The sequence below is a fragment of the Syngnathus typhle genome, linkage group LG9 (genome assembly GCF_033458585.1).
Source record: "Syngnathus typhle isolate RoL2023-S1 ecotype Sweden linkage group LG9, RoL_Styp_1.0, whole genome shotgun sequence".
NCBI classification, from domain to species: domain Eukaryota; kingdom Metazoa; phylum Chordata; class Actinopteri; order Syngnathiformes; family Syngnathidae; genus Syngnathus; species Syngnathus typhle.
In genome coordinates, this window is record NC_083746.1 from 53,070 (window position 1) to 66,399 (window position 13,330).

The 13,330-nt window shown below is 50.2% G+C and overlaps 1 protein-coding gene across 2 annotated transcripts in view; it reads right to left on the reverse strand.

The window, feature by feature from the left end:
* The window catches only part of LOC133159652 (titin-like), a 115,439-nt gene that overhangs the window by 1,111 nt on the left and 100,998 nt on the right, over window positions 1-13,330 (reverse strand). For both annotated transcript variants that reach the window (XM_061286868.1, XM_061286867.1), the window contains 17 exons: window positions 13,031-13,330; window positions 12,465-12,770; window positions 12,044-12,346; window positions 11,576-11,857; window positions 10,895-11,488; window positions 10,490-10,777; window positions 9,761-10,060; window positions 9,363-9,665; window positions 8,935-9,237; window positions 8,245-8,829; window positions 7,853-8,155; window positions 7,374-7,673; window positions 6,697-7,272; window positions 6,299-6,604; window positions 5,599-6,204; window positions 375-5,506; window positions 34-187 (listed from right to left, as the gene is read on the reverse strand). In XM_061286868.1, coding sequence (XP_061142852.1) covers window positions 34-187; window positions 375-5,506; window positions 5,599-6,204; window positions 6,299-6,604; window positions 6,697-7,272; window positions 7,374-7,673; window positions 7,853-8,155; window positions 8,245-8,829; window positions 8,935-9,237; window positions 9,363-9,665; window positions 9,761-10,060; window positions 10,490-10,777; window positions 10,895-11,488; window positions 11,576-11,857; window positions 12,044-12,346; window positions 12,465-12,770; window positions 13,031-13,330 — 10,941 coding nt within the window. The remainder of the gene's footprint in view (window positions 1-33; window positions 188-374; window positions 5,507-5,598; window positions 6,205-6,298; window positions 6,605-6,696; window positions 7,273-7,373; window positions 7,674-7,852; window positions 8,156-8,244; window positions 8,830-8,934; window positions 9,238-9,362; window positions 9,666-9,760; window positions 10,061-10,489; window positions 10,778-10,894; window positions 11,489-11,575; window positions 11,858-12,043; window positions 12,347-12,464; window positions 12,771-13,030) is intronic.

Genomic DNA, 13,330 nt, shown 5'->3' on the forward strand with positions numbered 1-13,330 from the left:
GCTCGCACCATCGTTTAGGTAACAATGACTTACTGATGACATTAAGGGAGGATGTGGCGGAGCACTGGCCAAGCTGGTTTTTGGCCTTGATAGTGTATTTGCCGCTGTCTGCCAGTGTTGCTTCACCAATCTCCAGTGTGTACAAACTGTTGGTCCAGGTCATTTGAACGTTGGACGTGGCTGACAGCTGCGTGAGAGAGAGAGAGAGAGAGAGAGAGAGAGAGAGAGAGAGAGAGAGAGAGAGAGAGAGAGAGAGAGAGAGAGAGAGAGAGAGAGAGAGAGAGAGAGAGAGAGAGAGAGAGAGAGAGAGCAAGAAGCAGGACGTGATGATGGCAGTCAAAAGGGTTCAAACGGAGACAAAACCAAATACTCACAGTCAAGTTGTCTTTAAACCACTCCACGTCTGGGAAAGGCTCTCCCGCAACCTCGCAGGTGAGTTTAACATTTTGTCCCTGGTCCACATTTTGGGATCGGGGTTGCAACAGGAAGTGAGGTGGCGTCCCGCATTTGCGGTTCTCCGCATCAACAGAAGGAGACTTTTTTCCCACAGTTGGTGACATGACTCGCTTTGGTGATTTTATTTGATTGACAGATGGAGTCGGCGATTTTGCAGTGGGGGAATTTGGGGAGACCGGTGACTTTACTCTGACTTCCTTGACCGACGGAGGCGGGGATTTTGCGGCGGGTGACTTTGGCGAGACTGGCGACTTGACCCTCAGAGGGGACTTGATTGGTTCAGGAGACTTGATTCTCTGTGGGGATTTGACTGGTTCGGGGGACTTGGCTTCAGGAGAGGTGACTCTGGGAGAGACCCCGACTTTCCGTTTGGACTCAGACTTGCGGATGGTCAGAGTAAAATAGGCTTCTTGTTTACCACCGGCATTTTCTACACTCAACGTGTAGCTTCCTGCATCAGACACCTGAACAAAAGAAATTTCCAGAGAGGAGCTGTACCGCGTAGAGACAATGTGGTGATGTTGAGAGGAACCCAGAGCTGCTCCCTCACGAAGCCACAAGATAGAAGGTGCTGGGTCACCATCCACGTCGCAAGAGAATCTGGCTAGACCTCCTTCATCGACACTCAGAGACTGAGGTTTGGTCAGAATCTTAGCAGGGACCATGGCCTTTTCAACAACAGTGATATGTTTTGTCACCACTTCAGACATGGTTTCCTTGACTGCTGCCGCTGCTGAGATGTGGTACATCTCTGTTTTTGCCATGTCTGGAAGTTGGGAATATGGCGGTTCCTCATCCCGGTGGGTGGCAGAGAAGGCAGCAAATTCTGCTGCCACGTCCAAAGTGGCACTGTCAGAAGCTTCTCCTTTGACGTTCCTGCAGACCACAGAGTATGTTCCCGCATCGTCACTGGCGCAGTTGTAGATCTGGAGAGTCAGAAGTCCACTCATGTTGCTCATGTGGTGTTTGCCGCTCGGTTGGATCTCTTTTCCGTTGTGGAACCACTTGACTCCGGGCTCCGGTTTTGCCTGGACATTCAGGGTGAAGCTGGTGTTGGAACCAAAGCCGACGCGGTGAGATCGCAAGCGGATGCTAATGCGAGGGATGTGGTCCAGACTGAAAGGTGAATCTGACGTTCTCTCCACAGATCTGCGCTCTGACCTGAGAGTCTGCTTTCTCTCCTCATACCTGGAGAGAAAATCCACTTCGGGCAAAATTGTCTCTTTTTGGACAGCCTTTTCGGAGGGAGGAGCCCTTATCTCCGGCTCAGGCGTGGAGAGCTTCTTCATGGGTTTAGGAATATATTTGGACGCAAAACATGTCAGATGCTCCGATTCGATGCCCTCTGAAGCTTTTGTGACAGCGATGACCGTTTCCTTTTTCAAACTTCGACTTTTCTCTTCAAACTCCATGCGCTGGAGTTCACTCTTGTAGGAGGAGATTCTCTGAGTGGTGGTGTGAGGTCGCAGCAAGTCTTGATCCTCTCTCTCCTCGTATACCCTTTGCTTCTGCCTGGGAGCCTTGTATGCAGCTCTGTCATGGCGCTGCCGCAATTCCACAAAGCTTGGACCGGCCTCGTATTTGGAAGGAATTCGGTACAAATCGTACCGTTGAAGGGCTCCCGCCTCCTCCTCCTCGTCATCATGATAGACTCTCACGGGTGATGAAGGGCGCAGTGACGACGGCTCAAAGCGGACAGGGCTGAGGCTTGGCGGTGAAGCAGAGTAACCGAGCTCCAGTTCCGCCTCCAAGCGAAGCCTCTCCTCTTCGGTGATCTTCATGGACAGATACTCCTTCGCCGGCAGTAGCAGCTCCTCATCAGACAGGTCGCCTAATGACCTTCTCCTGATCCTGCGGTAGACGTCTATCCCCGGTGAGACCGCACGGTGCCTCGACGACGGCCTGACCGTCTCTAAATCATCCTGAGTCATGGACGGGATGCGCCACTTTGGCTTGTACTGGTCTTTGATCCTGACGGGCACCTCATAGAACTGCTCCCACCTGGAGAGACGAATACGTTTCATCCTCTTCCGCTTAATTTTCTCAATGGGCTCTGGGAATTCGTACTGATCCCTGAGCTTCTTGTACCACTTCATATCCGAGAGTGGCTTGAAATGTTTGATTTCCACATCCTCTTCGAGAACAGCCGGGTTCACGACCCGCGGCGCGGGTACGTCGTACGGCATACGCAGTCTTTTCTCGTCGGCTCGCCTCTTTCGCTCCTCTTTTTCTTCCTGTATTTGGGCCTCGGACCTATGGCTCTTTTTCGTTGTCACGGCGGGTTTAAACATGGTCGCCGCTTCCCTGACGGCCTGCACTGCAGCCGGAGGTAGCGGCAAGACAACGGTGTCTGACAAGATCTGATGCAACCGGACCTTTTTGTCCAATTCCTCCTTCTGAGACACACTTTGCTGCTCCTTCTGGCTGCTCTCGTAAACTTTCTTTACATGAGTGACACGTTCCACTTTCAGTGTTGCCTGGCAACTGGCAGATCCAGCAGAATTGGTCGCGGTCACTCTGTATACGCCAGAGTCTTCGGGGAGTGTGTCTCTCACATGAAGAATGAAATAATCCAAACCTTCGTGGACCAGCTCGATAGATGGCCCAAAGGCTATGGGCACGCCATCCTTTTCCCACTTCAGTGCAGGGTGTCCTGAAACTCTGATTTCAAAACGAACATTCTGGCCCTCTCTGCACTCCACGTTGGCGAGCAGACGTTTGAACATGGGCCTTAGAGTGAGGTCGGCTGGTTTTGGTCGCGGGACCACGGTCAGACGGGCCTTGCAGCTGTCGTCGCCATACCTGTTGCGGGCCACAACGCTGTATTCAGCATCGTCGTCGTCTTCGACTCTGTGAATAATTAGCTGGTACAGGCCCGTGTCACTGATGAAGGTATACTTTTTCTCATCCTCTCCAGGGACCAGCTTTTGTCCCGATTTGTGCCACGTGACCCGGGGCTCAGGGTGAACGGTGATGGTCACACCAAAGCGCACATCCTCTCCAACGTATGCGGTGTGATTAACGAGGGGAAGTGTGAACTCGGGCGGCTTCTGAAGCATTCTGGCGGTGTCGATTCGACGCTTTGTCCTCTTGATCACGCGAGCAGTGAAGAAGTCACGGTATGCCCTGACGCCGTTGACAAAGAGCTCTGCGTAGGCACTGTCCTCACCGTAATCATTCACAACCTTGCATCTATACGTGCCGTCGTCAGCTCCGGTCACCTTGGCGATCGTGATCGTCGCCAGGCCGTCCTCATAATCGATTTGGTACTTGTCGCTAGCCTCCAACTGCCTGACGCCACAATACCAAGTGACTTCAGTGGTGCTGTCGTAGTTGTCAATATTGCAGATGAACTTGACGCTGTCGCACTCGCTGGCCACCAAGTGTCCGACCTGGCCTCCAACCGGTCCGTGTTCAAACGGGGCAATTTTCACCTTTGCGACTAACACGCCACGCTGGGACCGAATCGATCCGCCGCTGGCCACGCGGGCTGCAGACACCACAGTGCTCCATTCTTTCTTCACCATTGCCTGGTAGTACCTCTTGTGTCTGCCGCTCTGGACGGTCCTGGTGCTCAGATTTTCCGCAGGAGCAGATAGCCATGGATGTGCCAGCGCCTCGGCAGCAGTCATACGGTGCTTGCGCTCCTTCGTCATTAAGCGGTCGGTGAAGTCTAGGGCTTCGACGCTAACGTGCTTGAAGGATTCATCGTCGTAGCCGTAGGCTGCGTTCGAAATGTTGTCGATCATCTGCTGGTTGGTTTCGGCCGTGAATGGATTGAGTCCGCAGAGGAGCACATAGGACAGGACGCCGACGGACCACATGTCAGTCACGGTGCTCACCATGTCGCACTGATGGATCTCTGGGGCAGCGTACTCTGCAGTGGTGTACTGAATCTTGATTTGGTCTCCGGGCGTCAGGTGTCTGCACTGGCCCATCTCAATGATTTTGACGTTTGAGCCGGTTCTTGTCGTGTAGACGATGTTCTCAGGTTTGATGTCAAAATGTCCGTAGCTCTGACTGTGCAGAAACTCGAGGGCTGAGCAGATCTGCCGGATGTAATTGGCAATCTCTCGCTCGTTGAGCTCAAACTCTGCCGTGTTGAGACGCTCAAAGATGTCAACGCCTGAGATGAAGTCATAGATCATGACGAGCTCCTCGGGGCTATCGAACGACTCATGCAGAAGGAGGAAGTTTTTGTGCTTCGCCAGATTCAGTGTGGCTATCTCTTTCTTAACAATTGACTGATCTGCACCCCTGACTTTGACAAATTTAGCCATGTAGGTCTTCTTCGAGCTGATGTTTACACAGCGGTGGACGATGCTAAATTGACCTCTTCCAAGTTCTTCTGCAATAGTGAATGTTTTATGCAGATTCTTTGCGTCAGAGTGTCGGGCTTTGCTTTTGGGAACGCAGCCCGTATCGTCGACCTCCGTGTCGTACAGGAGAACTCTTGATTTGTCCTCTTTTGTCATGATGGGTCCGCTGGACTCAGATGGTGCACTCTGTCCAAACCTGTTCTCAGCAATGACTCTAAACTGATAGCTTGTTCCTCCAAATAGATCGGTAACAGTGTAGCGGGCATCACGAGATTGAGCGACACGCTCCCAACGTTCGGCTGTGGTCGGGCACTTTTCAATAATATAACTGATAACCTTGCTTCCTCCGTCATTTGCTGGGGCAACCCAGTTGAGTGCAACAGAGTCTCGGGAGACATCGCTGGCTTTAATACCCCGTGGAGGATCAGGGACATCTGCCACATCAAGCTCAACCGTCTGCTGATCAATTCCAAATCTGTTTTTGGCACAGACAATATAGAATCCCGCATCCTTCTTCTCGACGCCGTTGGGGAACACCAAAGATGTGAACGATCGCGTGACAATGACCTGGTAGTGGCCATTGCTGTCAATAAGATCTTGTCCCTTCTGCCAAGTAATGACAGGATCTGGCTTGCCACCAAATGGTATCTTAACATTGACCATTTCTCCACGCAGGGCAGGAATTGCTTCTTTGTCCTTCAGGTTCTTGGGAAGATGGATCTTTGCAGGAACTGATGACAGAGAAGAACATGACGTTGTTAACAGAACAACCGTTGTGAAAAGTTGTATGCACTGTGCCGCGCCGCATACACTATTTCCTTACTTTCAACATCCAGAGAGACGGTAGCACAGATGGAACCTCCTTGGTTGGTGGCCCTGATCTGGTACACGGTCGAGTCTTCCTCATCCGCTTCGGTGACGACCAGTTGGTGGTAACCTCCCTTGAATTCTTGAATCTTGATCTTCTTTCCGTCTGAATGGACCTCCTTTCCTCGTCTGAACCACTTGATCACTGGTTTTGGCTGACCTGTGATCTTGCAGACGAGTGTTGCGTTGCTCTTGTGTTTGACACTCATGTTCCTCAATTCTTCCTTGAATGCAGGCGCTCGGACATCGACGGCTGTGGCGGGAACGATGGAAGGACTTTCCTCACTATAGTCACTTTGCCCTCCGAGGTTCTCGCACTTCACCCGGAATAGATGTTCTATGCCCTCTGACAACGATTTGACAGAAAAGACTGTCTGCTTGATCTCATCTGTAGTCACGGGCATCCATTCACCCCATTCCTTCTTATCCTTCTTTTCTTTCTTCTCAAGGAAGTAGCTCTTGATTTTGGAGCCACCGTCACTGATCGGAGGCTTCCAGGAGACTACGCAGGAGTCCTTGGTGATTCCAGAAACAGTTATTGACTGAGGCGGTGTCGGTTTCTCTGTGGACAAAAACAAAACAAAAACCCCGCTTTGTCAGTATAGTAAGTAACACCGGCTGATTTTGTTGAACATTTTCTTGGGGGCTGAACGAACCCAATTGGCTCTTGATGAGTATAGGTGTGATGAGTTCAAGCGGCTCGCTGTTGCCATAGCGATTCTGAGCGTATACTCGGAAAAAGTATCCGGCACTGTCGGTAAGGTTGGGCACGCGGCAGGATGTGCCATTAATGGACGACGACACCAATTCCCACTCGCTTCCTTCTTTGTCCTCTCGCTTCTCCACAATGTAGTTGGTGATCATGCAGCCGCCGTCGTCCTTGGGAGGCTTCCAGGTGATGATGACAGAGTTCTTTAGGAGGGCCTCCAGAACGATGGGACCCTGGGGGATATCGGGTTTGTCTGCAAACAAAGGGTTAGGGTGTACTGTAATCATTGTCACTTTTTACAAAGGCAAAGCTGGTACTCGCTGAGTTATGAGGATAAAATCATACCGTAGATTTCAACGTTGAACGCAGTGTCGGCCCTGCCAAAGTGATTGTGCAGTCGGATCCTGTATTTTCCTCCATGGATCCTGCGCTGCACATTCTTGATAATGAGGTGGGTATAATGCTCCGTGGTCTCGATACTGATGTCCTCGGAGTTCTCCAGGGTCTTTGCTTCTTGGAGCCACAAAATCTTTGGCACGGGACGCCCAATGTACACAGCGTGGATGCGTAGGGTCGTTCCTAGACCGGCGTAGTATGTGCTCTTCAATGGGTAGTCAGAGTGGAAGGACGGGGCAGCTTCCAGTACAAGAACTGCCTTGGTTTCTGCTTCGCCGGCATCATTGGTAGCCTTACAGGTGTATTCTCCCTCATCCTCTTGTTGATCAGTCATGATGGAGAGGGAGTGGTTACGGCCATCGGAGCTCATCTCGTATTTGCGGGACTCGACAATCTCCTTGCCTGCGTGGTACCACTTGATCTCAGGAACCGGCCTGCCAATAATCTGGCACTTCATGACAGCAGGTTGTCCCAGTTTCTCTGTGACTTCGTCCATTTCTTTTCTCAGACTCGGTTTGGTCTCGACTATGTAAAAATAGCGAGCAGAAAAAATGCACAAAATGTGAAAAGGTGTTTCATGCCAACTATACAATTGCTACTTTCATATCACCGATGGGCATACGCACCGCTCAGTTTGGTCTTGATGCAAGCGGCTGTCCGTCGAGGCCTGCTTATCCCGGTGTCATTCTCAGCTAATACTCTGAACTCATACTCGGTAGCTTCGGCCAGACCACGCATGGTAAACTCCTGTTCTTTCAGCCTCTCCTTGTTGCATTTCTTCCAGGTGCTCTCAGTGGACTTTCGGTATTCCACCCAATAGCCCAGGACCTCCTTTCCACCGTCACACTCTGGAGCTTGCCAGCGAACGGCGATGGAATTTTGAGTTACCATTGTTGTATCAATTTCACCTGGCTGGCTTGGTTTATCTGCACGATACAAAGGCGCAAAACAACCAGAAGTTTATCGGTGCCACCAAAGGTAGCGAGTGAGAGAGATGAGGGATTATAATTCTTGATACGTATTAGGGGACATCTCTGACAGAAATCTGCTTAGTATCGTTAGTCATCCAATTTACGCTCCTGACTTTCGTCACATGGTGACTCACCAAACGGATCTTTGCACGTAACAGTCTCTGACACAGGTCCTGCTTCACTCTCTCCAATATCATTGACAGCAAAAATGCGGAATTGATAGTCTGCATTTGCTCTGAGTCCAGACAGGGTAAACATTGTGGAGGGAATCCTGGCGGGGTGACGAGACCATTGCTCCGCAGACACCTCCTTGTACTCAACAAAGTAGCCCTTGATGGAAGAACCTCCATCGTCCTTTGGTCTGCACCACGCCAGTGCCACAGAGCTTTTGGTGACATCCATGATTTCCAGCGGTGCGCCGGATGGCTCCGGTGGACCTATTTTTCAAACAAAAGTTTCCCGGCTCAACAAATGCTGATGAGAGAATTCTGGTAAACAAGTGATGGGGTGGGGCCAGAATACTTACAAAGTGGAGTCTTGGGCACTAGCGGTTGCTCTGACTTCAGAGATGGGCCAATACCAAAAGAGTTCTCTGCGGTAACCTTAAAGTGATATTCTGTTCCTTCATTTAAGCCCTTGACAAGCAATTGATGATCAGTCACCCTGCTGTCCACAGTGTACCAGGCATTTCTGGTGACCTCTCTTCTTTCGACAATGTAACCGAGTATCTCTGCGCCACCATCATCGGTGGGTGATTTCCAGGACACCTTTACAGAGTTGGCCTGGATTTCCTCAAACATTAACGGTCCTTCCGGAGCACTTGGACGGCCAATCACCTTGACCTTGATTTGGGCCTTCTTCTTGCCAACTTCATTTTCCAGAAGAAGTTCATACACACCAGAGTCGCTCCTCTCGGCTCCTTTGATCACCAGTTCGCTGGTGTCTTCAGTGTAAGCAACCATGGCCTTGGTTGACACCGCCCCGCTGTCCTTTGACCATGAGCAGGTAGGGCGAGGTTTGCCCTTAATGGGAAGAGAGAGCCGGACCACTCCACCGTGACGGACCACGTACACATCTTTGTATTTCAGCTCGAGTTCACAATCGGGAGATTCTGTACAAGCCGAGTACAGAAATGGAACAGTTACTTTTCATTGACTTTCCTGAACAACAAAACTCATTTTGTTCACCTAGTGTGTCCATTCTTGTGTGCGCTTACCAAACATCTCTGTGATAGTCATAGTTCCGGGAACTTCGGCAGGCTCCCCAGAACCGCCCGCGTTGCAGGCCAGTATTCGGAATTTGAACTCCTCTCCTTGTGGCATGTTGGTCAGGGTGTACTCGCATATCAGAGAGGGTGTGGTGTTGCATTTGAGCCACGCCATAGTGCCCACCTTCTGCATCTCAATGAGGTAACCGTCCACTCTTGCATCTCCCTCATCATCAGGGGGACTCCAAGCCAGGGATACAGATGACTTGGTGGTTTCCGTGACCCGAGGGTTCTGGGGGCAACCGGGTGGATCTGACCGGGACAGAAATATGGATGTTCCGTTTGTACCGATTTAGCTGTTTGCATGAAATAGATTGAAACACTTTTTGTACTTGACAAAATGCAGAAAAGAAGACTTTTTTTTTGTTTGGTCTCACCAATGGGATCTGATGCCACAGCTGGTTTCGAAGGCAAGCTCGGTTTGCTTAATCCACGGGCATTGATGGCAATGATTCTGTGTTCGTACTCTAGGCCTTCGATTAGCTCTGTGGAGCGGTATCTATTCATGGTGACAGGGTGCTTGTTGGCACGCACCCATCTATCAGCCCTGACTTCTTTGCGCTCGATAATATAACCAGAAACCTCGAGCCCACCATCCTCTTCCGGTGGATTCCAGGCAACAGTCATACCATCACGCGAAACATCAAAAATGGTCGGCCGGCCAGGAGATCCGGACACATCTGCAAAAGACGGAGACCCGTGTTAGCCTTGTGCCAAGACTTATGGTTACATACGCTTGTGGAATAAATTACAAAAAAGAAAAAACTGCTGTTACTTGTCAAACTCCTGCAGGTAACAATTTCAGACTGCAAGAAATCTCCGGTCCCATAGCGATTCACAGCAGCCGCACGGAAGACGTACTCATCTCCCTCAGTCAGGTTCTCAAATTTGAAGGTGGGTCGGCTGACAGAGTCAGAAACCGGCACCCAGCCTGGTCTGTGGGCATCTCGTTGCTCCACCACATAGCCGCTGATGGGAGCTCCGCCATCCCTAGCGGGAGGATCCCAGCTACAGGTGACTGTGGTTGCGTCAATCTCATCAAATCTGATTGGTCCTTTTGGTTCGTCAGGTTTGGCTAGGAGAAAATGATAGTGTGTCACTGCAAAATCATCCAAACCACGCTTCTCACGCCGTCAGATGAAAGGTCAGAGAAGCGCAGTAACGTGCTGCATTGACTTTATGACACTAACTTAAGTGACTTGCGTTGACTTTGAAACATCAACTCAAGTAACTTGGGATAAATTGTACTTGCCAAAGTTAAATTGCTACAACATAATCTTTCGTTTCACTTCTACATACGTACATATATAATTCTTAATCATACATGTAATTCTTTGGAGGACTACTCTTAGTTAAGACATATTATTATCATCACGAAAAAAAACCGTACTCTTACTGGACTACAATTTTTGGCTGCTCTACCCACCCCTGTTCATATTTCGCCCGACCATACAGAGTATGTTAACAAATCCAAGTTAATTCCCATCTGCGGGGCTTTCCTTACAGAGAATGACAACTTTGATGACCTCGCTGGTGACACCAACAGTGTTCTTCAACTCCAGGGTGTAGTTTCCAGTGTCGTCGATGGTTGTGTTGGAAACGGTTAGTTTGCAAAACTTGCCAGTGCTCTGAATCTTGACACGATCTGTGATTTTGATCCTGTTGCAACCAAAGAACCAGATGCAGGAGGGGGGAGGCCTGCCGATGATCGGTAGGTCCAGCTCTAGGGTTTTACCGGCCAGAACGTGAATAGTTTTCTGGGGAAGGCTGGTGAAATCCACCGCAGGCATCACTGGAAAACAAGTCAAGTCTTTTGTAAAGACTAAAACCATGTTTCATCGCGCTTTGTCCTCACGGGTTTGACGAAAACGAATAAACAATGCGATAACCATGAGACGATGCTGCTCACCTCTTTGTTCCTGTACGGTCACAGGCGTAACGAGCTCCTTTGCTTCGCTGGCGCCTCGACTGTTGATGGCTTTGATTCTGAACAAGTACTGCTCCTTCTCATTCAACTTCTCAATTGTGTGCTCAAAGTCAGTTAGCTTGAGCGAGGCCACCTTCATCCACTTGTCAGTACCGAATTTGCAAGCCTCGACAATGTACCCCGTAAGTCTGCTGCCTCCGTCATGCTCAGGTTTCTCCCAGCTCAACGAAACTGTGCTTTTGGTGACGTCAATCACCTCAAATTTGCGCGGCGGGTGAGGCACCTCACAAACCAGGATCACATCCGATGTCTCACGAGGCTCGCCGACACCGTAAATGTTTTCAGGTAGGACTCGGAAGTAGTACAACATGCCCTCCATCAGGCCATCAATCTTGAAAGATGTCTTGCTGCACTTGGAAGTAACAGTTTTGTAGGCTCTCATGGAGGCTTCGCGCCGCTCGATGATATAATTGTTGACAGGGGCGCCGCCATCAACGCAGGGGCCTTCCCAGGTGATGGTGGCATATTCTTTGGTCAGTTCCTTGATCTTGATCGGTCCCGTCGGTCCTGGAGTGTCTAGAATTGCAAAACGTTTGCCATTTACAAATGACGTTCCTAAATAATCACGCTCGTGACATATCCCTTTTTTAAATATCCGCTTACCATAGACTTTGACGAGGATATGGACTTCCTGTTTGCCAGCAGAGTTCTCAGCCACCAGTGTGTATTTTCCCGCATCGTACCGATGGACCTTATCGACGATCAGTGTGGTTGACTTGCGGGTGACTTCTACGAAGCCTCGGCTGTTAAGGTCAACGCCCTGCTTGCTCCAAGTGATTGTCGGAGCAGGACGGCCGGTAATATTGACAAAGAGGCGTAGAGAACCACCGGCCCGCAGACAGATGGTCTTCCTCAGCTCATCAGGGAGCTCCAAGTCAGGAGTTTCTATTGGGTCAAGGTATTGATAAATAAGGTTGCTGAACTGCAACGCGCGTGCGTAATAATTCATCTTTCTCCAAGGTCTATCTGTGACTTTGTAAATTTGCCAGCGGGTTCAACCTGCTCTCTATTCCTTAGCAGTAGAGTAATCCGTATTGTCACGACTGAATGGGAAAAAGAAAAATAACGTACCAATTCTCTCGACCGGCTCCGTTTCGGCACAGTGCTCGCTGAAGTCTCCGATGCCGTTGATGTTGATGCCGACCACTCTGAAGCAATACTTCTTGCCTGAGCAAAGTCCGGTCACTGTGTGCTCTAAAGTGCGCAGTGTCTTCTCATGGGCCTTTGTCCACTCCTGTGTTCCAGCTTCCTGCATTTCCAAATAATAGCCCAGCACATCAGCTCCTCCATCCTCCACAGGGCGAGACCAGGCCAAGCTAATGCTGTCAGCGTGCGTGTCAGTGATACGAGGTACTGAGGGGGGAGATGGGGTGCCTACGATGAGAGAAGACAGAGCTGAAATGCGTCGGATGCAAAGTGAGCGTGTCACCGACAGACTTCGTTTGCCAATCTCTTTTGGATTGCTGGCGTATTAGGACCAAAACAAACTTACATGTTGGCTCTCTGCAGACAACGTAGAGTGAAACCTCACTCGGTTCACTCTCTCCAGCCTTGTTGATGGCCGTCACCCTGAACTGGTATATGTTGCCTTCGGTCAAACCGGACACCTTCAGCGTGGTGTCGAGATGTGCTCCGCTCCTGTTCACCTTCACCCAGCGAGCGCTCTTCTTCTCACGCTTCTCAACAAGATAGTGGAGCAACGGGCTGCCACCGTCACTCTCAGGCTTCATCCACTCGATGGTTGCAAAGTCCTTTCCAGACACCAGGATCTCAGGTGCACTTGGTGGCGATGGCACAGCTGTGAGGAGACAACTCGAGGTTTGAAACAACAACTGCGACAGGTTGATGTTATAATAATGATAAGTGACAAAGGGCAGGTTGTGCGGAATATTGGAACAAAGAGTTTCGCTCATGTAGTCGGGGCCTAAGGTTACGATCCACAGAAACCAGCCGTTTACGTTTAAGAAACTCCTCGGCAGCAACTTCAACTGCAAACGACGTCAAAAAACAAAAGTGTAGATTACACATATTTTACAACAGTTGCATGGGGACACTCACTGAAAGTGTTCTTGGCAACCATGGGATTGGAGACAAGGGCGACACCAGCGCCGTACTTGTTAATTCCCCGGACTCTGAACAGGTATTCCGTGTTCTTGAAAAGCCCCGTGATGCTGCATGCCAGCTCCTTGCACTCGGTATGCATGAAAACCCAGTTAAGTCTGTTGGTGTCTCTTCTCTCCACGAGGTAGTGGGACACCTCATCACCGCCATCTTCCAAAGGAGGATTCCAGCTCAGAGTGCACGACTCCTCTGTTATCTTGCTGATTTCGATGCTGCCTTCACACACTCCCGGAGTGT